This window comes from Theropithecus gelada, chromosome 7a (genome assembly GCF_003255815.1).
Source record: "Theropithecus gelada isolate Dixy chromosome 7a, Tgel_1.0, whole genome shotgun sequence".
Classification (NCBI taxonomy): Eukaryota; Metazoa; Chordata; class Mammalia; order Primates; family Cercopithecidae; genus Theropithecus; species Theropithecus gelada.
In genome coordinates, this window is record NC_037674.1 from 43,890,065 (window position 1) to 43,913,961 (window position 23,897).

At 39.8% G+C, this 23,897-nt stretch overlaps 1 protein-coding gene across 1 annotated transcript; it reads left to right on the forward strand.

The window, feature by feature from the left end:
• The first annotated feature begins 1,015 nt into the window (after positions 1-1,015).
• FEM1B (fem-1 homolog B) lies at positions 1,016-19,594 on the forward strand. The gene is made up of 2 exons (XM_025389805.1): positions 1,016-2,240; positions 13,298-19,594. Exons 1-2 carry the CDS (start codon positions 1,993-1,995, stop codon positions 14,931-14,933), a joined length of 1,884 nt encoding a protein of 627 aa, XP_025245590.1. The 5' UTR covers positions 1,016-1,992; the 3' UTR covers positions 14,934-19,594.
• Positions 19,595-23,897: the final 4,303 nt, after the last annotated feature.

Below are 23,897 nucleotides of genomic sequence, written 5' to 3' on the forward strand. Positions count from 1 at the left end.
TGAGCCGAGCCCTGTCCCTTGGAGCCACATAAATGTATTTGTTCTTTCTCTATGGTAAATTTTGTCCTTTGGGGAAGAGAGGAAGAGGGAGGAAGTCACTTTCATATTGAGCTTTTTGAGACTGTCCCTGCAGCTTCATCACCTACCATCCACTCCTACCATCCTAATCCAAGGCCTCTCCCCCATCTACTCTTGCCTTCCAGAGTTTATTCTCCACGCAGCAGCCAGAGTGATCTTTTTAAGAAACACAAATAGCATCTTGTCACTTCCCTCTTTAAAACCCTTCATATGTCCCCATCACAGAGTAGACTTAAACCCTTTGCTATGGGTTATTAGGCCCTAACGTGTGTTACATCCTCTGACTTCATCTCCTATCATTCTTCCTGTGGCCCACTCTGCTGCAGCCACACTGACCTTTCTGTTCCTGAGCTCACCAGACTGTTCCCTCCTCAGGGCTTTTATATTAGCTGTCCCCTTTGCCTAAAATACCCTCTGTTCTTGTCAATTGTCATAGAGGTCTTGTCTGATCACCCAAACTAAATGAGTGCCCCCATCATTCTATTTCATTTGCTTCAGAGCAAATGGTAATGATACCAGTTCAACTGATCCTGTCTATCGTTTATTGACTTGTTTGTTCCATTACTGAATCCCTAGTGCTAAGCAGAGCCTGGCACATAGTCGACCTCTAGTATTCGTTGGATAAATGATCGTTTCAAATCCTAACAACAATCTTGTGATGTCTGCGAGAAAACGGAGGTTCTGCTGGCTCAGGATGAGATTCCTGCTCTGACTGAACGCGGGACTCGCTTTCCTTCCAGGATACCTCGCTCCTTCCACCGCAAGCGCAGCTCCCCTTCGCTCCCATCTTTCTCTCACACTTAATCCCTTTCTCCGGGAACGTCAGGCCGTACTTCCAGTCCCTTCTCAGAGCCTGGTGCTGTGGCTCTCAAGCCCTCCCACATTTCGGGGACTCAGAGACGCCGCCCTTTTTCTGAAAGGGACCCTCCGAGTACGCGCAACCCCTTCCCTAACCCCGCATCAGGGGCAGAAAGAGGACCCGCACCGTCTATGGTAAAATAGGGTAGTCTCCTTAGCCTACCGGCTTAGCCCCCTCACTCCGCCCCCCTCCCTGGCTGGAGACCCTCAGGGCCGTGTAGGGGCCAGGAGGAGGTTCCAGGAGTCAAGGGCACTGAGGACATCCAGGCCCAAACTGGGGATGGGCCAACTGCGCGCAGCAGAACCTTTCTCCACCGGGGCCGCGTGTGCCCGCCGGTCGGCTTAGGCGGAGACACCCCACTTAGCGTCCCTCCCGCTCCCGCCCTCTCCTCCCGGCCCTGTCTGCGAAAGCTCGCCTTCCTCCCCGCCCAAGTTCCGGCGCCGCTCCTGCGGGAGCGTTCCGCATCGCCCCGGGGGTCCCCACGCTAGGATCTCCGAAGCCGTCGGCAGCGCCTGGCACTTCTGAGCTCGGGGGACGAAAGCCTGAGGTTTCCTCCAGCCTGGGACGGCGAAGGGCGGAAAGCGCAGGCGGAGGCAGTGTTAGGCCTTAGGCCGGGTGGGCCGGGTCAGGCGAGACGCGCCCATCTTTCGCCATCCGGGGCGCGCGAGGTCCTCTCGGGACCCGGCCGGCGACCCGTACCTCGGGCACGCGCCTGTCGCATCCCGCAGGAAGGAGGGGTCCGGCCTGAGGCCCGGGGCGGCGGCCACCATGGAGATCCCCTCGGCCCAGGGTCGGCGCCTGGGTCCTGGCGGGCGGCCCTGACCGCCTTCCTCCCTGCCAGGGCTGGGTCGCGGACGTGCCCCTCGCGGCACTCGGCCTCCTCCGCGTCTCCGCCTTCCCCGGGCCGCACTGCTGCCTGGGCGCGGCGGCGGCGACGGCGCCCTGTTGAATGGGCTGTGAGGGCCCAGGTTTGAAGCGCTGGCGAACGCGGCCTCCGGGGGCGCACAGCAGCAGCAGCGGTGGCGACCAAACGGGTGTTGGAGTTGGCGGCGGCCATGGAGGGCCTGGCTGGCTATGTATACAAGGCGGCCAGCGAGGGCAAGGTGCTGACTCTGGCCGCCTTGCTTCTCAACCGGTCTGAAAGCGACATCCGCTATCTGCTTGGCTATGTCAGCCAGCAGGGAGGGCAGCGCTCCACGCCCCTCATCATCGCAGCCCGCAATGGACACGCAAAGGTGGTACGCTTGCTCTTAGAACATTACCGGGTGCAGACTCAGCAGACTGGCACCGTCCGCTTCGATGGGTAGGTACATCCCAAGCCAGCCTCCTTTCCGACGCGCGCGGACTCGTTAATTCACGGGCCCTCCCCTCCCTCACTCTCTCTTCATGTAGGTACTCACTTCTCCCCTTTTTGTACCTCCTCCTGCCCCACTAATGCCCACTTCATCTTCCAGGGCTAATACTCCATTCCATGTTTTGCTGCCCGTCCTCATCAGCCCCCTACCCCTTATTCCCTCTGTGGGAAGATAACCACACCCTCGGCCTTGAGATCTAATAGATAGTCGTCTTCTCTACTAGATAGTCTGTTAACAAGCCATTTGGAGGAGGTGGCTGCCTTTCCAGGTTTTACTTTTAGTGGAACTGGTGTTGTAACTGATCAGAAATTAAGGAGGTCAGCAGTTAACATTGAAGAACTCCGAAAGAGTTATTTGAGCATCCATTTTTACCCGCTTCAAGTGAGTGGTTCCGTAAAACCTTCAGTGGGCTGCTGGGCGTTAGTGTCAAAATAAGCACCTAGAACCAGCAGCAGCTGCAGCCTCGTGAGGGATTGTCACGCAGCCAGACATCTCAAGACATGATTCCGATTCCTCCACATTGCTCGGTGTAGATATATTGGCTACAAAAATGGCATTGGACCTGATGTGGGAGATGATGCCATTCTTAAATTACGTCTTACCCTGTGATGTTGTGGAGAAGGTTGATAATTTACTGTTAGTCGAGGTGGGAGGTTTAAAAATGCACACTGTTATGCCTAAGATTTGCCCTTGGAGTTTAATTGTACGAATTTTTGGGTAATTGACCAGAATTGTCAGGTTTGACATTATCCTCTTACTTTAACATGTTTTACAGATTACATGTAATTATAACATGTTTTACAGATTACAACTGCATAATGATTTTGCTACATATGTTTTGGTTGACTAGTGCTAGTACATAAGCTATTTTAGCATTTTTTTTTCTTTTGAAGTCAATAGGGTCTGAACATAAAAATATATTTCTTTAGTTTTGGTGATTAAAAACTGCCTGGCTAAAACTCGATTGAAAAAGCATTTATTCTTTAAGATGACTAGGGAAATGTTCTGTTTCGGTTGATTCTTTTTCAGGTTTAAACAATGAAAGCTTTTTCTATTTTAGATGAGTGGAAAATATTCATAGCATTACATCTTAATGAAATGGTAGCCCATGGGTAATGACTTATATCACGGGTATCACCATTATACACATTAAGGAGATGGTTTTTTTTTTCATGTTGACCAAAGATGGCAACCTGTTTCATGTTTGCTTTTCCTTACTGGCTTCCGTGACCTCTCTATAACTCCTTGCATTCCCACACTTAGAGAAGGAGTGAAGCACAGTGACCTCTGAACCTGCAGTACCATTTCACCTGTATAAGCACGTGCAGTCATTGAGATATGAATTTCTGTAATAACAGCTGCTTGGGAATACTGCTGCTGAGGCAATGTGCATAAGGGAGAATAGTGGGGAGAAAAAAGAGTTAAGAATTTCGAAAGGTTTTGCTTATTGCCATTTTTTCAGTCATCAAAGATGTTTTGAGGTGGCAATTAAAAGAACCTGAAATGACTAGAAATGTAGCATTGAGCCTGTGTAGTGGCTTATCTTGCCCAATGTTCTGTACTGGCCAGAGAAATTAATGAGTTTGGTAAGTAAACATTTATTGAACACCTACTGTGTGCTACGTTCTGTGGTAGGGATTGGATATGCAGAGATGAATAACATACTCTTCTGTCGTGGAGGATGACAGTCTGGGTGTGGGGAGAGAAATTAATACATGAGTATTTGCAGATGTCATGCCATTTAGGGTTGTAGAAATCATTTGGACTACTGAGGGAAAACGGGGAAAGGAAGTGCTCAGTTTTATCTGGGGGGAATCTGGAAAGGCTTCACAGAGGAGGTGATGTTCGAGCTGTGTTTTAAAGAATAGCAGTGGAACATGAAGAAGGGGAACAACAGCTTGATGCTCTTGCAGTGACTAGTGTTTCAGTGCTGTTGCAAGAAGGGATTCAAGTTGGAGCAATTAAGAAAGAGATTGTGGGAGACTGGAGAGAGCTGGAGACCAGATGATCCCTGTATAAAGTACTAAGAGTAAGACTGGTGAAACTGCAATCTCAAATGTTTCCATCATTTATGATTTCATCTCCTTGATTCCGTATATTAGTTTAGCTTATGGATTATTACAGTTATGAATTAGCTGCTATGTAAAAATAGTTTAGTCTTTATTAAATGCTTATGATGGGCCTAGCCTCTGTCATGTTCTGGAGGAAATGTAAGGTACAGGAAATCTAAGGTTTCTACTTTTGAGAAGCTTACAAATTAATTAATAAAAGAGGTATTGAAGTTCCTGGTCCTCTTTGCCCATTCACACCCTCTGTGAGATTATTTTGCCGTTTATCCCAGTCATTTTAGCATTTTAGAACCAAAAAAGAGTGTGATGATTTCACTTTGCATTTGTTTCAGACATTGTGAAAATGTTAGCCTGAGTACATTAACAATAGAAAGCTGACTTGACCCCTGGGGGCTGACCATTGAAAAATACATAGCCAGCACCGCCCCCCTCCCCAACCCCAACCGTTGGCACTTGAGACACGTGGCCAGGTAGGGAAGCTGTGTGCTGAAGTAGATTAGCGTTTCTAATTTTTAGTCATTCACGTGCTATCTTCACAATTTTTGGCCAGATTGTTCAGTAACTATCCTGCTGTTTACTTAATAAATATATTTTCTTTAAATTGTGTTTTTTTTTTTGATAGTTGTCTTTAGAATGTTTTACTTCTTAGCTTCATCCTGTGTAATTATGGGTTTGCTGTGTGTTGTGTGTGTGTGCGTGAGAGACATACATTAAAATAAATATTAACGAAAGTTTAAAAAAGTCTGTTTTACCTAAAAACTTCTATAATACCTTAGGAAACTAAAGTGGATTCATGGTAGAGCCTCGAGGGGAAAGGGACCACCCACCTAGAATAAATAGCCATTAATATATGAGTTCTTGTTCACATTTTTAGGAGTAACATTTGAGATTATTTTACTTGTGGCTTGACATGTGAACACCATGTTGATATAGATGAGTGGACAAGAAGAAAAGTCATATGAGTGGGAATGAAAGAAGATCCCTTAGTTGAATAGTGGGAAGCTGTTTGTTAAGAATGTTGTAAAAATGGAACAGAACAAGGGGGACGTGTCATGTGACCATGGAACATTGTGCTGGCCTGAGTTCTGAGGGTCTGGCTGCTCTCTCCCAGAGTTTGTGAAGACCACCTGTCCTTGAAGGGGTTTGCTGATGTGAATGGGGAGAATAGGACCTCCGATAATTTTGAGGCTTTTTGTTGGGTGTTGTTACCTTTAAAGTCAGTGCTAGTACTAATATTTCTGATAAATGTTCAGCTAGAGGAAAGGCATGAGGGGCATGCCAGTATTTGACTTCATTTAGAAAGTCATTGTCAATATATATTTCAAGGAATTACATTTCATGTAATACATGATTTTTAAGGACCTTGGTTAAAATAAAGTGTGGATCATTTATATTTAATGAATTTTTATTTCCCTTTCAAATGTTTGAACCAGGCATTTCTATTTCAGATTGAACCAGATAATAGATGAGCTCAGCCTTGTGATCAGAAATGTTATCTCTTATTGTGAAAAGTTTCCATCATCTGATGCATACTATTTGTTTGAAAAGGTGAATATCAGATTATAGTTTCTTGATTTGAAGATGAATACATAATAGAGAACTTGCATTGTAATTTTGGACTGGGCCTAGAAAGATAATTGCTTTATAGTGCTTCTTCTTTAGGAACTTAGTAAATATTGCATTAATTTTATTCTATCTTTAATTTCTGTTAAATGTATTTGGTGTTTTGAGGCAGTATAGTCTTATAATTTCAGCTAGATTTTATAGATGGAGGAATGTCATAAATGTTAGTATTATAATTCTCTTTAATCTGTGTAATATTTTGATTTAGATGTAGAAATTCTAAATTTACCAAGGCTAATGTTTCTGAAGGACCAGTCTCGTGAAACATTCTGCATTGAATTCTTTTGTCATAGAATATCTTTAAAATTTTTAATTGTCTCAAAAGAAATAGGTAATTTGAACTTTTTTGAGGCTCCTGTCAAATGACTGTAGCTCAAGGGAAAAAATGGAAATTAATTAGACTATACCAGGAAAAATATTAAATTGACCAAGTAGTTTCCGTTATAAAAACCAAGTGAATACTTGTAATTTAATTTTTACTCTTACATCATAGATTCTGAGAAGTTTGAGATCAGAAAAATATTTTAATCACTTTTTGTCTCTTCTCATCTCTAAAATGAGGGTAATGCTTTTCTTGTAGGGTTATTGCTAGGGTTAAAGGTAATGTGACTGCCTATTTTAATCTAACATTTCTTGAGTTTGAAGTAGTTTAGATTCCTGTTCCCTGGCTTTTAATAATTACATATCTTAAAAACCAGGCCAGTTGCAGTGGCTCACACCTGTAATCCCAGCACGTTGGGAGGCCTAGGTGGGGAGATCGTTTGAGCTCAGGAATTTGAGACCATCCTGGGCAACATAGTGAGACCTCAACTCTACCAAAAGAAAAAAAAAAAAAAAAAAGGTAGTATGCAGTCTCAGCTACTCAGGAGGCTGAGGTGGGTGGATTCCTTGAGCCTGGGAGATCTAGGCAGCAGTGAGCAGTGGTGCTATGGCACTGCCATGAGTGGTGATTGTGCCACTGTACTTAGCCTGTGCAACAGAGCAAGACCCTGTTTCAAAACAAAACAAAACAAATCCAGTGCAAGGAAACATTGTAACTATGTAATTGTCACTATGTATTAACTTTGTATTTTTTGATTATATTAACAATCAGTTTGGAAATGTTCTTTAAATTGAAACAAATGTTTGAACAATGATGTGTACTGTGTTTCCTTACCTTTGATGCATTTTATGGTATTCCAAGTACTTTTGTATTTTTAATCTTGTAAACTTTTTTTTTTTTTTCTTGAGACGGAGTTTCGCTCTTGTTGCCCAGGCTAAAGTGCAATGGTGCAATCTTGGCTTCCAGTAACCTCCACCTCCCGGGTTCAAGCAATTCTCCTGCCTCAGCCTCCCGAGTAGCTGGAATTACAGACATGCACCACCACACCCGGCTAATTTTGTGTTTTTAGTAGAGATGGGGTTTCTCCATGTTGGTCAGGCTGGTCTTGAACTCCTGACCTCAGGTGATCCGCCTGCCTCGGCCTCCCAAAGTGTTGGCATTATAGGCGTGAGCCACTGCGCCCAGCCCTCATATAAACTTTTTATTTATCTGCATAATAGTTAATATTATAACTATAATGTAATAGTATAATAGGGCATAATAATAGTACCTACCTCATAGGATTATTGTGAAGATTAAGTGAGATATTTTGCATATTCAGCAGTGAATACAGTGCTTGGCACTGTATTTGGTATAAATTACCAAAGTTATTTGGTATAAATTACTTGAATTGAAATTACTTGAAATTGAAATTACTTGAAATGAAAGTATTTGGTATAAATTACTTATATTCATTTAAACTGTTTTTCTTTGAAGTCTTTTGTGCCTGTTTTTGTTTATAATTATATCTGTTTTTTTTAGAGGAGGTATATCTAGTAAAGTGCATGAATCTTGTGTACAATACTGTACGATGAATTTTTAATATGTTTACATCCATCTAGTCACCTTCTAGATCAATGTGTAGAACATTTTATCACTGAAAGTTTCCCTTGTGCCCCTTCCCAGTTTCCTCCCTTTCCTTCCCAGAGGTAATGATTATTTTGACGTCTGATAGGGTATGGCTATGTCCCACCCAAATCTTATCTTGAATTCCCACATGCTGTGGGAGGGACCCGGTGGGAGGTAATTGAATCATGGGGGCAGGTCTTTCCTGTGCTGTTCTCGTGATAGTAAGTCTCATGAGATCTGATGGTTATAAAGGGAAGATTCCCTGCACAAGCTCTTTTTGCCTGCTGCCATCCACGTAAGACGTGACTTGCTGCTCCTTGCCTTCTGCCATGATTGTGAAGCCTCCCCAGCCATGTGGAACTGTAAGTCCAATAACCCTTTTTCTTACGTAAGTTGCCCAGTCTCGGGTATGCCTTTATTAGCAGCATGAAAATGGACTAATACAACTTCTGTCACCACAGATTAGTTTTGCCTGTACTTGAACTTCCTATAAGCAGAATTATACAGTATGTACTCTTTTTGTCTGACTTTTTTCGCTTAAAACAGTGTCTTTGAGATTCATCCGTGTAGTTGCATGTATCAGTAGTTTCTTTTTTAATGATGTGTGATATTCCATTGCATAAATATACTACAGTTTATCCATTTCCTATTAATATTTTGGTTGTTTCCAGTGTTTGACTGTTATGAATAAAACTGCAAATAAAACTGCAGTGAGCATTTGTGTATGTTGTTTGGTAGACATTTGCATTTAGTTATCTGGTATATATCAAGGAGTGGAATTGCTGGGTCATCAGGTAGGTGTATGTTTAACTAACAGATATTGCCAAATAGTTTCCCCAAAGTTCAACAACCAAATTACATTCCTACTTGCAGTTTCCCCCAGCAATGAGAATGTCAGTTGCCACATCTTGCTCAACACTTATTATTGCCCTGTCAGTCTTGTTAAATTTAGCTATTCTGCTGGGTGTGTATATTGGTAAACTGGTTTTAATTTGCATTTCCCTGTTAAGTAATTATCTTGAGCATCTTTTCATATGCATATTGGCCATTTGGAGATCTTTTGTGAAGTATACTTGTTCAGTCTTTTTTTTTTTTTCCTTAAATTGAGTAGAGACAGGATCTTGCTGTGTTGCGCAGGCTGATCTTCAACTCTTGGCTCAGACAGTCTTCTTCTTAGCCCCCCACAGTGCTGGGATTACAGTTGTGAGCCACTGTGCCTGGCCACTTAATCACTTTTTTTATAATGTTTTTTGATTAATGGAAGTTGTAGTTTTAATGAAATCCAATAAAATACTTCCTTTTTCTTTAACAGTTAATGCTTTTTTTTTTTTTTTTGGTATTCTGTTCAAGAAATTGTGATCAACACTAAATTCATTAAGATAGTCTAGTTTTTTTTTTTTGAGAAGCTTTTATTGTTTTGCTTTTCACAGTATAGGTCTATACTGTGTCTCTAATTTTTGTATGTACTGTGAGGTAGGAATCAAGGATAATTATTTTCCATATAGATGATCTTGTTGCTCCAGAACTATTTATCAAAAAGACCATGTTTTCTTTTCTTTTTTTTTTTTTTTTTTTGAGACGGAGTCTCGCTCTGTCGCCCAGGCTAGAGTGCAGTGGCCAGATCTCAGCTCACTGCAAGCTCCGCCTCCCGGGTTTATGCCATTCTCCTGCCTCAGCCTCCCGAGTAGCTGGGACTACAGGCGCCCGCCACCTCGCCCGGCTAGTTTTTTGTATTTTTTTAGTAGAGACGGGGTTTCACCGGGTTAGCCAGGATGGTCTCGATCTCCTGACCTCGTGATCTGCCCGCCTCGGCCTCCCAAAGTGCTGGGATTACAGGCTTGAGCCACCGCGCCCGGCCGTCCATGTTTTCTGTGTGAATTTCCCTGGAGCCTTTGTCAGAAATCAAGGGATTCTGTATGTGTGAATCTATTTCTGGAGTTTTTTTTTTTTTTTTTTTGGTCTATTGATAATATTATTCTGTCCCCGTGCCAGCACTTAATTTTAATTACTGTAGTTTGTCCTCTAGCTTTATTTTTCTTGAAGATTATCTTGGTTGTTTGCATTTCCGTATTCTTTTTAGAATTGGCCTGTCCGTTCGTTTTCTTTTCTTTTCTGTTCTTTTCTTTTCTCTCTTTCCCTTCCTCCCTTTCCTTCCTTGCCTTCCCATTTTAGAGAGAGGGTCTCGCACTGTTGCTCAGTCTAGAGTGCAGTGGCCTGATCATGACTCATTGTAGCCTCGACCTCTTGGACTCTCACACACACACACACACACACACACACACACACACACACACACACACATATACCACACAACCTGCTGGGATTTTCATTTGGTTTATATAGACTCTATAGATCATTTTGGGGGAGAATTGACATCTTAACATTATAGAGTCTTCTGGATCATGAACATGGAATATTTTCCCATTTATTTAGATTTTCTTTGCTTATCTCAGGAGTGCTGCTTTGTAGTTTTCAGTGTAGAAGTCTTGCACATTTTTCATTAGATTTATTACTATTTATTGGTATTTTCTGATGCTGTTGCAAGTGGTATTTTTTTGACAGTAAATAAATGTTTATTGAACTTTACATAATCATGACAATAAAAACATAATAAGTGAATTTTAATTAAACTGAATTGTTTAATTAACATATAGTTGGCATCACTGATGTAGTGTCTTATTTTCTTGATTCATTCTTTTTTTTTTTTTTTGAGATGGAGTTTTGTTCTTGTCACCCAGGCTGGAGTGCAATGGCGCAATGTTGGCTCACTGCAACCTCTGCCTCCTGGGTTCAAGTGATTCTCCTGCCTCAGCCTCCTGAGTATCTGGGATTATAGGTGTGTGCCACCACTCCTGGCTAATTTTTGTATTATTAGTAGAGAAGGGATTTCACCATGTTGGCCAGGTTAGTCTCGAACTCCTGTCCTCTGGTGATCCACCCGCTTTGGCTTCCCAAAGTGCTGGGATTACAGGCATGAGCCACTGCACCCAGCCTGATCCATTCTTTAGTTAAAAAAAATCAATTAACAAATGCATTTTTTAAAATAAAAATTAAAAAAAATAATTTTAGGAGCCTTCTGATCTTTTTTGAGGTATATCTTACCTACAGTAAAATACAGAGATCTTAAGTATGCAGTTTGATGAGTTTTTTCCCTAAATATCCGTTCATGTGGCTGCCACCCAGATCGAAATATAGGACATTTCCAGTACCTTCAAGTCTCTTCCCAGCCAGTCCTAGCCTCTTCTTTGTAGGTAACACTGTTACTGAGAAGGCTTTTGTTTACAAATATTTTGTGTCACTATTTGAAACTGAAAAAGTAATTGCTTAAATTATTATAAAATGAGTATTTTCAGTAGAAGTGATAAAGGGTATTGTTTTTTGTGTTGATGTTAACTGGGGTTAAACCGTGATATTTATATGTCTTAGTCTGTTCTGTGGTGTTATAACAAAATACCTGACACTGTAATTTATGAACAGAAATTTATTTCTCATATTTCTGGAGGCTGAAATCTTCAAGATCCAGGTGCTGATAGGTTCAGTTGTCTGGTGAGGGCCGTGTCCTCCAGAGGGGAGGAATGCTGTGTCCTCACATGGTGGAAGGTGAAAAGGCAAGCCAGTGGAATGTTGCTAACACCTGTTTTTTTTGTTTTGTTTTTTTTTTGTTTTTTTTTTGAGATGGAGTTTTGCTCTGTTGCCCAGACTGAGTGCAGTGGCACGATGTCAGCTCACTGCAGCTTCTGCCTCCCAGGTTCAAGCGATTCTCCTGCCTCAGCCTCCTGAGTATTTGGGATTACAGGCATGTGCCACCATGCCCGGCGAATTTTTGTATTTTTGGTAGAGATGGGGTTTCACCATGTTGGCCAGGCTGGTCTTGAACTCCTGACCTCAAGTGATCTGCCCACTTCAGCCTCCCAAAGTACTGGGATAATAGGCGTGAGCTACCACGCCAGGCCTAACGCCTCTTGTATATGGTCCTTAATCTCATTCACAAGTAGAGGAGCCCTCATGACCTAATCACCTCTTCAAGACATCACCTCTTAATGCTGTTCACATTTGGCAACACCTGAATTTTGGTGGGGACACATTCAAACTATAGCACCAGGAGCATTATTCTCTTTTCCACTTCGTGGGGGATATAATTTGACCAGTGTTGTAAAGTTGTATAGTGAGAAGCTCACTAGTGAAGTTTTTGGTATGTGTATTTAATTGCCCTAGTGAATGTTCCTTTGATCAACTTTTCTTGTTAACATTTCCAAATATACTTACTGCTTCTAGCACAGTAGACTATCTCCAGCAAAAATCTACTTATCAGGTGTTTTGGTTAGTGGTAAAAAATTGAGAAATTGAGTTTGGGGAAAAATTGACAGTAGAAAGGTGGGAAAGATTGGACTCTAGCAATAGTCTAATTTTGTACGTTAAGTAGTGAACCTAGCACATATCAGATGTTTAGTAAGTAAGTGATAAATACGAAACCACAAGTCCAGTCATGTCAGAAGATATCTGCTTGGTTTTCCAAAAGTGTGAATTATTTCCTGCTTTTAGTTTTTTCCTATCACACACAGACGAGCATTATATGCACGCACATGTACATATATGTTTTTAAAACTTTTAAATTGGAGCATAATGTAACTTAGAGAAAAATGCACTAATTATAATATATAAAAATTTCACAAAGTGAACATATTTGTTTACTAGAGTCCCCTTTGTGCTTTCTCCCATTCACTCCTCTCCCCAAAAGTAACCGGTATCCTCACTTCTAACACTGCAGATAAGTATGTAAATGTAATAATACAATATGTGCTGTATTCATCTGACTTCTTTTTCTCAGCATCAGGTTTATGTTATCTATTCATATTGTGTAGGGAGCAATAATTATTTCATTCTCATTGCTGTCGTATAGTACTCAATTAGCTTAGGGGAAACTTAATCTGCTGTATTTTTTTCTTCTTAAAGCGGCTTTAATGTAGGGTTGGGGTGGCTTTCCTAATTGTCAGAAACTGCTTGCTGCCTGGAGACTACTGGGAAAGAGGAACATGTTCTTCTAGGAACCAGTGAATCAACTTGGTGATGAAGAAGCTACCTCCATACATTTCCCCTGTGCCTTCTGAAATGTATTTACTTTTGCTAGTAGAAAGTTGTTGATTTTTCAGGTTTGTTTTTTAGGGTTATATAGTAACAGTAATAGCATATATTGAGCTTTATATTAGGTACAAGTACTATGCAAAGTGATTTCCTTAAATTACCTGTTTTTATTTTCATGAGAACTGATGTTTTATTAATGTTCTGGAGAGTGAGGTCTTGGTCGGTGCGAGTGAACACATCCTTTAAACGGATGTTAGGCTGTGGCCTCCATTATCTAACTGCTTATTCTTTTCATGTGTAGGTATGTCATTGATGGTGCCACTGCTCTTTGGTGTGCAGCTGGAGCAGGACATTTTGAAGTTGTTAAACTTCTAGTCAGCCATGGAGCCAACGTGAATCATACCACAGTAACTAATTCAACCCCCCTGCGGGCAGCATGCTTTGATGGCAGACTGGACATTGTGAAATACTTGGTTGAAAATAATGCCAACATCAGCATTGCCAACAAATATGACAACACCTGCCTAATGATTGCAGCATATAAGGGACACACTGATGTGGTCAGATACCTTTTAGAACAACGTGCTGATCCCAATGCTAAAGCACATTGTGGAGCCACAGCATTGCACTTTGCAGCTGAAGCTGGGCACATAGATATTGTGAAAGAGCTGATAAAATGGCGTGCTGCTATAGTAGTGAATGGCCATGGGATGACGCCATTGAAAGTAGCTGCCGAAAGCTGTAAAGCTGATGTCGTTGAACTGTTGCTCTCTCATGCTGATTGTGACCGAAGAAGTCGGATTGAAGCTTTGGAACTCTTGGGTGCCTCCTTTGCAAATGACCGTGAGAACTATGACATCATAAAGACATACCACTATCTATATTTAGCCATGTTAGAGAGGTTTCAAGATGGTGATAACATTCTCGAAAAAGAGGTTCTTCCACCAATCCATGCTTATGGGAATAGAACTGAATGTAGAAATCCTCAGGAACTGGAGTCCATTCGGCAAGACAGAGATGCTCTTCATATGGAAGGCCTTATAGTTCGGGAACGGATTTTAGGTGCTGACAATATTGATGTTTCTCATCCCATCATTTACAGGGGAGCTGTTTATGCGGATAACATGGAATTTGAGCAGTGTATCAAGTTGTGGCTTCACGCCCTGCACCTCAGACAAAAAGGTAACAGGAACACCCACAAGGATCTTCTTCGATTTGCTCAAGTTTTCTCACAAATGATACATTTGAATGAAACTGTGAAGGCCCCAGACATAGAATGTGTTTTGAGATGCAGTGTTTTGGAAATAGAACAAAGTATGAACAGAGTGAAAAATATATCAGATGCTGATGTCCACAATGCTATGGACAATTATGAATGTAATCTCTATACCTTTCTGTATTTAGTATGCATCTCTACCAAAACGCAGTGCAGCGAAGAAGATCAGTGCAAAATTAACAAGCAGATATACAACCTGATTCACCTTGATCCCAGAACTCGTGAAGGTTTCACCTTGTTGCATCTGGCTGTCAATTCCAATACTCCGGTTGATGATTTCCACACCAATGACGTCTGCAGCTTTCCAAACGCACTTGTCACAAAGCTCCTACTGGACTGTGGTGCAGAGGTGAATGCCGTGGACAATGAGGGAAACAGTGCCCTTCATATTATCGTTCAGTACAACAGGCCCATCAGTGATTTTTTGACCTTGCACTCCATCATCATTAGCCTAGTTGAAGCTGGAGCTCACACTGACATGACGAATAAACAGAATAAGACTCCGCTAGACAAAAGTACAACTGGGGTATCTGAAATACTACTTAAAACTCAAATGAAGATGAGTCTCAAGTGCCTGGCTGCCCGAGCAGTTCGGGCTAATGACATTAACTACCAAGACCAGATCCCCAGAACTCTTGAAGAGTTTGTTGGATTTCATTAAGTGACTGGATATGTAAAGTCGTTTAATGTGGTGCTAAAAAGTAAAGGACTTTAATCACAGACAGTAGAATTATGTGTTCATAAATTCTGCTTTTCTTTCCACTACCCTTCCTCCCATCCCATCCTTCCTTAGTTCTGTATTTGTTTTTCTTGCCTCATGATAATTGATTTCAGACAGACTTTAAACAAAGCCACATAGTTTTGGTGTAACGATAAGGTATTTGGATATTGGTCACCTATTTGTCTTTTTTTTTTTTTTTTAAAGGAACAGATATAAAATTGTTTATGTAACAAGGGACATTTATAATTTCAAGTTGATAATGTTTTAAACAGCTGCTTACAAAAGTATTTCTGTTAAGCCTATGTCAGCATGTTATCCATGCAGCAGTTTTGAGGATTTTATGAAGAAAAAGAGCTAAAAAGGAACATTAAAAGGAATGGGATATCCAGGTGTTCTGCACATGCCAAACTGCTGTAGATAGTTTTCACTCTTCCATTATTTATACGGAGTGATGCAGCACATTTTAGCATTCAGGAGGATTTTAAAAAAATAGCTGCAGATTAATCTGGAAAATATGCTAATTTAATAGTTACAAATTTGTAAAGTTAAATCCATTTGAAATTGTTGCATTATGCTGGGTAGTATATACAAAATGGTTATCATCTTAAACCAACTTTTCAGAGAATCTTGATGGACTCTGCCTTTAGGCTTGAATTCTTCAAAGTCTATTTTAATGAAATTTATCTAAATTGCAGCAGTCTATTTGATTCAGCTCATAGACATGTAAAAATTATGAATGCTGTTTTCTTATGAAACAAATTGTCACAGTATAGCTATACATTCTATTTTTGTCCCCTTTTCCCTTTTCCTCCTATATCTTTTAAAATTTGGAAACTACTTTTCCAGAAGGCATTATTTGTGCCTCCCTAATAAGGTATTTTTATTTATGACAGATGAAAAGGAGCCAGGATATTTTTGAATTTTTTCACTTTCTTAGTCTGTGACAAGAAGTAGAAATATCACTAGTGTGGTATAGGAACTTACGTGTTTTTTATGATAAAAATAATTCTTAATGCCACTTGAAAGGTAATTTTGTCTGAGCTGCAAATTTTTCAACCACAAAATGTCACTTATTCCTACAGGCTATACAGAGGTCTTTATGGTTTTTTGGTTTTGTTTTGTTTTAATGGCAACATTTTAACTGTCAAACTAAAAGGGTATTCTGTGATTATCTTTTAAGCATTACAAAAATTCAAGTGAAAGTTATACGCTTATTTCTATTGATGTTAAAAATGATAATGATAATGAAAGCAAAATTAGCTGTATCTGTAATTTTCTCTCTAGTGCCAAATGAATGCCTTAGCTACTCATAGTGCATGGTACTGTAAGTGAAGACCTGCAGCTTCTTTTTTTTTCCTTTAATGAAAAGCATTATAATGATGTAGCAGCATCAGATATAAACTTAAAAAAAAATAAGGTTTCAATTAACACTTTATGTATGGATAATGCTTTGTAAAGTATAAGAGAAAGGTTGCAGTTGGATCAGTATAAAACAATGACCAAGCCAAAATCAGCACCTAGGGCCTTAAATAAAATAGAAATACCCCACAAAATGAAATATTTTGAAGGGTGGGAGGGGACAGAAGGGGGGACTATCCCCCAAGGATGCAAGATACTTTTTACAGTTGCTATCATTATACTTTGTGTGTCTTCTTGCTTCAGTTAGGAATGTTTTCATGGTAAATTCTGTCATGGTAATAGATTTCTATTTTCCTAACCTGAGATTTTACAAGGAAGGTTTTTAGGTTGGCTTAAACGGAGGTATTTGAGTGAGCCCTAATTTAAAAATTACCAGACTTGATCCTCCTGGTATGAGTCAAGGAAATACTGTACCTTGCTCTTAGCAACTCTCAGTGGCCTGAAAGAGAAAATGCTCTTCTTCAAGGTGAGTGAATCATGCTTTTTCCACAGTTCAGATCAGACCCTTTATTTTTCAAACTACAAGGCCTGCTTATTGGACAGTCTAAGGAATAGCTTTGATACTTGGTATTCAGTTGGTTCCATTATTAATGTATATCATTTTTATTTAAACATCAAAACTTAAAATATCAGATAATGTTGCATGTTTTAAAAACACATTTCATCCCTTTGGCTACCCAGGACCAGCACTATTTAAGACACTGCTTATTTATAAAATGAGGATAACGATTATATGTACATATTCAGACATCAAAATTTAATGACATTCTATTTTGAGAAGGGAAGACAATGCTGGAGAAAGTAAAACTGTTGATTGAAATGCTGACAGGTTGGAGAACGAATTTGAAGACAGTGGAATAAACTATGAACTATGCTAATGGTAATTAGATTTTTGTTTGTTTGTTTAGTATAGTGGTAAATTGTGTAGTATCCTGCTGAGAATCTAATTCTATCTTGTAAAATCAATCCAAATGTGTATTGTGAAACACCTGTATAAAATCATTTTTGAAATAAGTGATCTACATGCCTGTTTTTTTAAAATGTTTTTGGTAGAATTGTTTTAAAATATGTTTAGCCAGACCCTTCCCCAACTTAATTTTTTTTTTTAAAAAAAGGAAAATAGGTAAGAAAATGATAGTTCTATATCTTAGCCCTCTGTGAACTCTAGGCTGTCTCCATTTTGCAGCCACTTTGGTCATTTGATGTTTACTATTGGTATACGTATGCTTTGAGTTGTATCTCTTCATTGATGGTATTACAGATTCAACCAAAACTTCTCTGTCCTGTTCAGTAATAGTTATATAAATCTGGATGAGCTAGGGAGGCCCAGGTGGATGTTTTCATTCGCAAATCATGAGAAGCTTAAGTGGGTTTTATGCACTTGATAGAGTTGGCAAAATTGAGCTATTGAGTTTAAGTTAACTATTTAACTCAAGGAATGGGCAGCAAACCCATCCCCTCAATTGATAAAGAAGGGGGAACGTTTTTACATTAGAACTGACACTGACAACATAGCTTTTTCAGTCCACCCTGGTTGCTCTAGTAGGCCACAGCCCAATCATGTTAAGGTTCTTTGCTGTGGGAATTTTAAATAAACCAAACCCAAAAGCAGACCATCTGTAAGCTTTGGTCTGCTTGTTTCTGAGAAGGGTTTTATTTCATTATACTAATAGTGGACTAACGATTGGTAATTGTGAGAACTTAGGTATGATAGCATTGTTTGAAGTAAAATATGATTTGGGGGCAGCAGCTTTCTAAATACCAACTCTGTTTGACAAATGTTTTGAAAATTGAAATTTCAAGGGAGCAACACCCTGTCAAGAGTTTCCACTATAGTTGAGGCAGCTACTTTATGAATAAGACCACTTTGGGTTGTTTAAGCAGAAGCATTTCTTTTTTTTTTTGGAATGGGGTGGGGTGAGGAGTGAGTTGCCAGACCTTTGATTACAGTTTGCTGGTTTAGAAACAGCCAGTCAGTGGCTGAATTAGTGAATAGATGAATGAAAGTATAAAGGACTTGTTTTTTTATGGTAGATTATCTGTAAGAATCTTAAATGTTCCTTTTCAGATTAGTCAGATGTGGTGATGCACACATGACTATTCTGTTTTTCTCACTGACTATACTATAACATTAAAAAGGGGTTAAAGAAAACAAAACTCTGCCTTTTGTGCTATGAAACATTTTTAGTCCAGAGGTTTTAAGCTATGTGTCCATTCCTGCTCTGAAAATGCATAGCTTTTTCTGGATGTCATCTCTTGAAAGTAGAAAACTCCTATGTGTGTATCACATTGCAGGGCTTTCTTATGTATTTCTGGCAGACTTTCCCAAATCTTTAGATGGACTGGGTTGTACAGCATGCCCTCCCCCAAATATGGGATCTGAAATAAATACTACACTATTGATAGTGGAGATATATTAATTTTTAAAACTGTAAAGTAAATGTGGTCTCTAGGTTTGTGGTGTGTACCTTTGTGTTAATGTATAGGGAAGAGACAATGACTTGATGGTTATGGGGAGTGTATCTTGATGTGTGTACAGGGGTAAGTATTGCTAAATTATTAACAGCTTTTATTCAGGGTGAGTCATGTGATGAATGGCCTAATCAGAAAAATGAAGGAGCAAAGATGCAAGCTTGCCAAGTGATGAAACGAACACGATTTTGTATCTATTTTTTATCAGGTGTTGTAAAATTTGTGCATGGCTTTTTTTTGTTGTTGCTTAGTAACTGGTAGAGAAGAAAAGATGAGGAAAGAAACTCAGCTTTCCTCACTAATCTTTTCAGAGGTACACAGTTAGGGAGTAAAATCTGACTGGCCTAATCGATGGAAAAGACCCTGTCCTTTTCACCCCATCCTGCAATCCTCCGTGTAGAGGAACTACATTGTTGTATTCTAGTAATTCACTGTGATTTATAACAAACCAGTGATGTCATTCTATTGTGCACTTTTGTCAAACCATTTATGTGACTTTAATAAACATAGTAAACTTGCTGACTGCACCAGAGGTCCATTAGTGATTTATATATTGCATGACATTTTCTATTTTGAGTTTGACATGTAGAGTCATTTTTAGTTTCATGGCAATTGACAGTCCTAATAACTCAGCTAATTTGAAACTAACAATCTTGCTGTGTAAAAGGAAAAAATGGTGTTTGTGTTCAGTAAATGTTTGAAAAAAACTACTTTGAGGTTTGTGTCTTTATTATTCAGTGTGCCTTAGTTGCGATGTTCTTTTGTTGAGTGCCTTAAAGTTGTCAAAGTTATATATGTGCACGGGAAAAAATTCAAATAGTAAAGGAAAATTCAAATATATTTTTTTAAAGTTCCCTTTTCATCTCTTCCCGCCTCCCATTTGGACTCTGCAGAGACAATCACTATTATTAGTTTTTTGAGTAGCTTCCCAGAATGTTTCTGTGCACATATGTATTATTTCTCCTTTTCAGTTTTAAAATGCAACACTATTCTGTATCTTATCTTTTTCATGTAATATATCTTAGGCATTTTTCATTTCTATATGTATAGATTTTTAAAACAACTTCATAGCATTTAATTCTGTTGATGGATTAAAAATGTATTTAACTAGATTGTATTGATGTTCTTTAGGTTTTCAGTTTGTGATATTTCAAATAATGATGCAGTCAACATCCTTAAGTACAATACTTATAGGACATATTCATTCCTAGCACTGGAACTTGGTTTAGTGACTACTTAAAATCTTGACAGAAGTTACCAAATTGCCTTCCATCTCTCTGCATCTTTATTGACATCAGATATTACTTAATCATTTAGTTTTTTCAAAGTTGTGATTAATGAAAAATAGTATTTCATGGTTTGATTTGTGCGCCTTTATTATGAGTAACGTTGAACACTTTCATATATTTATTGACTATGTTTGCCTTGGGGTTGTGTTTTTTTTTTTTTTTTCCCTACTTGTTAGAAGTTCCTTAGAAGTTTGAGTACATTTTCTCTGTCATATAATAGTTGCAGTTTATTTACTTTATGGTACTTCTGTATCCAAAGTTTACTTTTTTCTATAGTCAAATTTATCACAATTAAAAAAAATGGAGTCTTGAGTGTTAGATCCTGCTTGTAAGGCTGTCTCTATTCCAAGTTGTATGTCTTTCCCCCCCCCATGATCTATTTGAAAGAGACACTTTTATGGCTTCCCTTCCCTTCTTTCTCCTTCTCTTCTTTGGTTTAAAATTTTGATTTTCCTAGAATTTGTTTGGTTTTTGTTTGTTTGTTTGTTTTTTGAGACATGATCTCACTCTATCACCCAGGCTGGAGAGTGCAGTGGTGCCATCATGGCTCACTGTAGCCTTGATCTTCTGGGCTCAAGTGATCCTCTCACCTCAGCCTCCCAAGTAGCTGGGACTACAGGTATGTGCCACCATGCCCAGCTAATTCTTTTTTTGGGGGGTATTTTTTGTAGAGATGGGGTTTTGCCATGATGCCTAGGCTGGTATTGAACTCCTGGGCACAAGCAGTCCTCCCACCTCAGCCTCCCAAAGTGTTGGGATTACAGACATAAGCCACCACACCTGGCCTTGGACTAGTATTTCTTCATTTGTCTTTTTTAAGTAGAGAGGTGGGAGTAGCTAACTTTTTTCATTATTATATGTTTATTTTTCCAGATGAAGTTTGGTGTCATTTCATCATGTTAAGAGATTATTTTGTTTAGCATTGAATTAACAGATTTAGGGACATCTGTGCAGTTCTGCATTTCTGAACCTTTTTTTTTAATCGAAAAGAAAGCTATGTCTGGTTAGGTAAAGCATACACCTCTATCCAGAATTTGCTTGTTTTTTTTTTAGGTTTTTCTTTTTAATGAAGGTCTTACAACTATTTTCCTTTTATTAGCACTACGTACTTCTAAATATTAATGTTTTTACAAAAGCACTGCACTTTTTTTTTTTTTTTTTTTAAGGAAATACATTTTCAGTTACTTCTTTTGGATGTCCCAGATACACTAATCATTTGCAAGTAACAGTAATTTGGCCTTCTCATTTCCAGCATTCACACCTCAGGAGAGTATTAAAGGGTGGTATTGGAGCACACCCTCAGGACATGTTTGTTTTCAAATTTAGATTCTGAGTGGCCATTCCATTCTCTATAGAGATCTGAAAAAAACAGTGCAGCCCTCTCATTTTATAGTTCAGGACACAAGCCCAGAAAGGCCGCACAAGGACTAAGTGTGTCATAACCGAGAGTGGGCTCTGGGTCTCTTGACCCACTGAGCAGTGCTCCTTCACTATGAGATGCCAGTACTAGGGAAGCTCACCTTCAGATCTCTGCTGGGTCACTCCCCGGCTGCAATACCTAGTGAGACCATGGAAATCATCCAGACAGGTTTTAAAACATTTTTTTCTTTGTTTCAAGTAGTGTCTGCTGTATGACAGATGACTAAAGAAAATACTGGCAGTACTATATTCCTTCAGATACTTGACCTAGAACATTTCAGTATGAGAGAGGCAAACTTTAGATGGTTCAGAAAACCTTAGCTTGTTGGCAAGTTTAGACAAAAATACATTTTCTAATTTGCCTGTGCTTTAAAACTTTGGTGTGCTCAGTCCATCAGAGGGGAGGACTGGGGTTTTGCTTTTGCCTTAATCAACGGCAAGATACTCTTGCAAATTGGTGCTTCCTGAACACCTACTGTATTTCAGGCACTGCACCACAGATACACATACAAAAATAAGAGACAGCCTGGGCAACAAAGTGAGACCCCCTTTCTACACAAATTTTTTTAAAAAATTAGTTGGGCATGGTGGTGCACGTCTATAGTCCCAGCTACTCGAGAGGCTGAGGTGGGAGGGTCACTGAAGTCCAGGAGGTCGAGGCTGCAGTGAGCTGTGATTGTGCCACTGCACTCTAGCCTGGGTGACAGGACGAGACCCTGTCCCAAAAATAAAAATAAGAAAGATGGTCTCTGTCCTTGATAAGCTTGTTCTCCAGTTAGATGCACCTAATTGAAATTTGATTTTCTGTATTTCCTCTAATTTTCTAAACAAAAACAAGTTATTTTTTGACTCTGGCTTGGGCCACCTTCTGAAAACATTTCAGACACATCACTAAGTTGCTGCACATCTTTTTAAATGCAGTGCCAGGGAGATAGTCCAGGAGTTTGAGACCAGCCTGGGCAACATGGCAAGACCCTGTCTCTACAAAAAATACAAAAATTAGCTGGGTGTGGTGTGTGCCTGTAGTCCCAGCTACTCGGGAAACTGAGGTGGGATTGCTTGAGTCCGAGAGGCAGAAGTTGCAGTGAGCTGTGATGGAGCCGCTGCACTCCAGCCTGGGCAACAGAGCGAGACACTCTCAAAACAAACCATGCAAAGCTGATTAGAAAGGGTAAGTCCCTCAATGATAGTGCTCCTCCTTTAAAAATAACTTTCTGCTTGTACTCTACTTTGGACTTGGTAAGTTTGCTAGGTACAGTTTAGCATACATCTTATTGAAAAGTTTTAGAGTCCAGGTGCAAGGCTTATAATTCTCTCTTCATGCTAAATCAGCAAGGCTCTGTTCCTACTTCAGTTTCAGTTTTGGAACATGCTGTCCTATTTTAGCATGATGTTGAAACTAATTGAATAGACAGTGACACAAAAACACTCTGCAGATTTTAATGTGGCCAATTAGGCCTGGCTGTCCTTTGAGAAAAGAATCTAGTTGATGTTAACACTAACATAAAGATAGTTTGGGAGGTGTTTTTTTTTTGTTTTTTTTTGTTTTTGTTTTTTGTTTTTTGGTAACAAGGAGTGCAGAATAAAAGGCTGGAACCACATTAGCTAGCTGAAGGTAAAAGCAAAGACCAGTATGGTGTTGAATAAAAACAGGGGACCATTCATACTAATGGCTGTATTTAAGGCACCCAAGGCACATTTGGGTGGTGGGGAGACTGCTTGTTGGGGGTGAGGCATGGGTGCAGTGAGCTATGCCAGGAAAGGAACATGATTAAGCCAGCGGTCTCCATTACAGGCTGCTTGGCATCCTGGGCTTGAAGCCAGGGGACTGACTCAAGTCTAGTGTCTTATTCTCAGACAATATTGATGCTAAAACCTTTTGAATACTGATGGAGGTAGCAGTTTATCTTGTAAAGACCTCTAGGGATGGAAAGGTCCACACCGTCTTCCAGAAGCTCTTCCACATGTCCCTGGGCAGAGCTATTCCATAGTGTCTCTGTTGTGTTTGCATTAGCACTTTGCTCTTTTCACCTAGATACCTGTCATGTTAAGAAACATCACCTTCCTTAACAAAAGTAAAAGCCAGAAACTCCACTGGGATTTTTGCTGATTTTCTTTGCTGGCTGCCACCAAGATAGTCCTCAGCACAGCTGAAGGGCATCTAAAGACAGGCCTGAGAAACTGACGTTGAAGATTAGAGAATAGCAGAATATTACTATAATATTATAGCAGAATATTATAGCTGTTATGTAATGTTAAATCCAGAGGGCTGTTCTATAAGTTTAATGTGCTTAGAATTACCTCA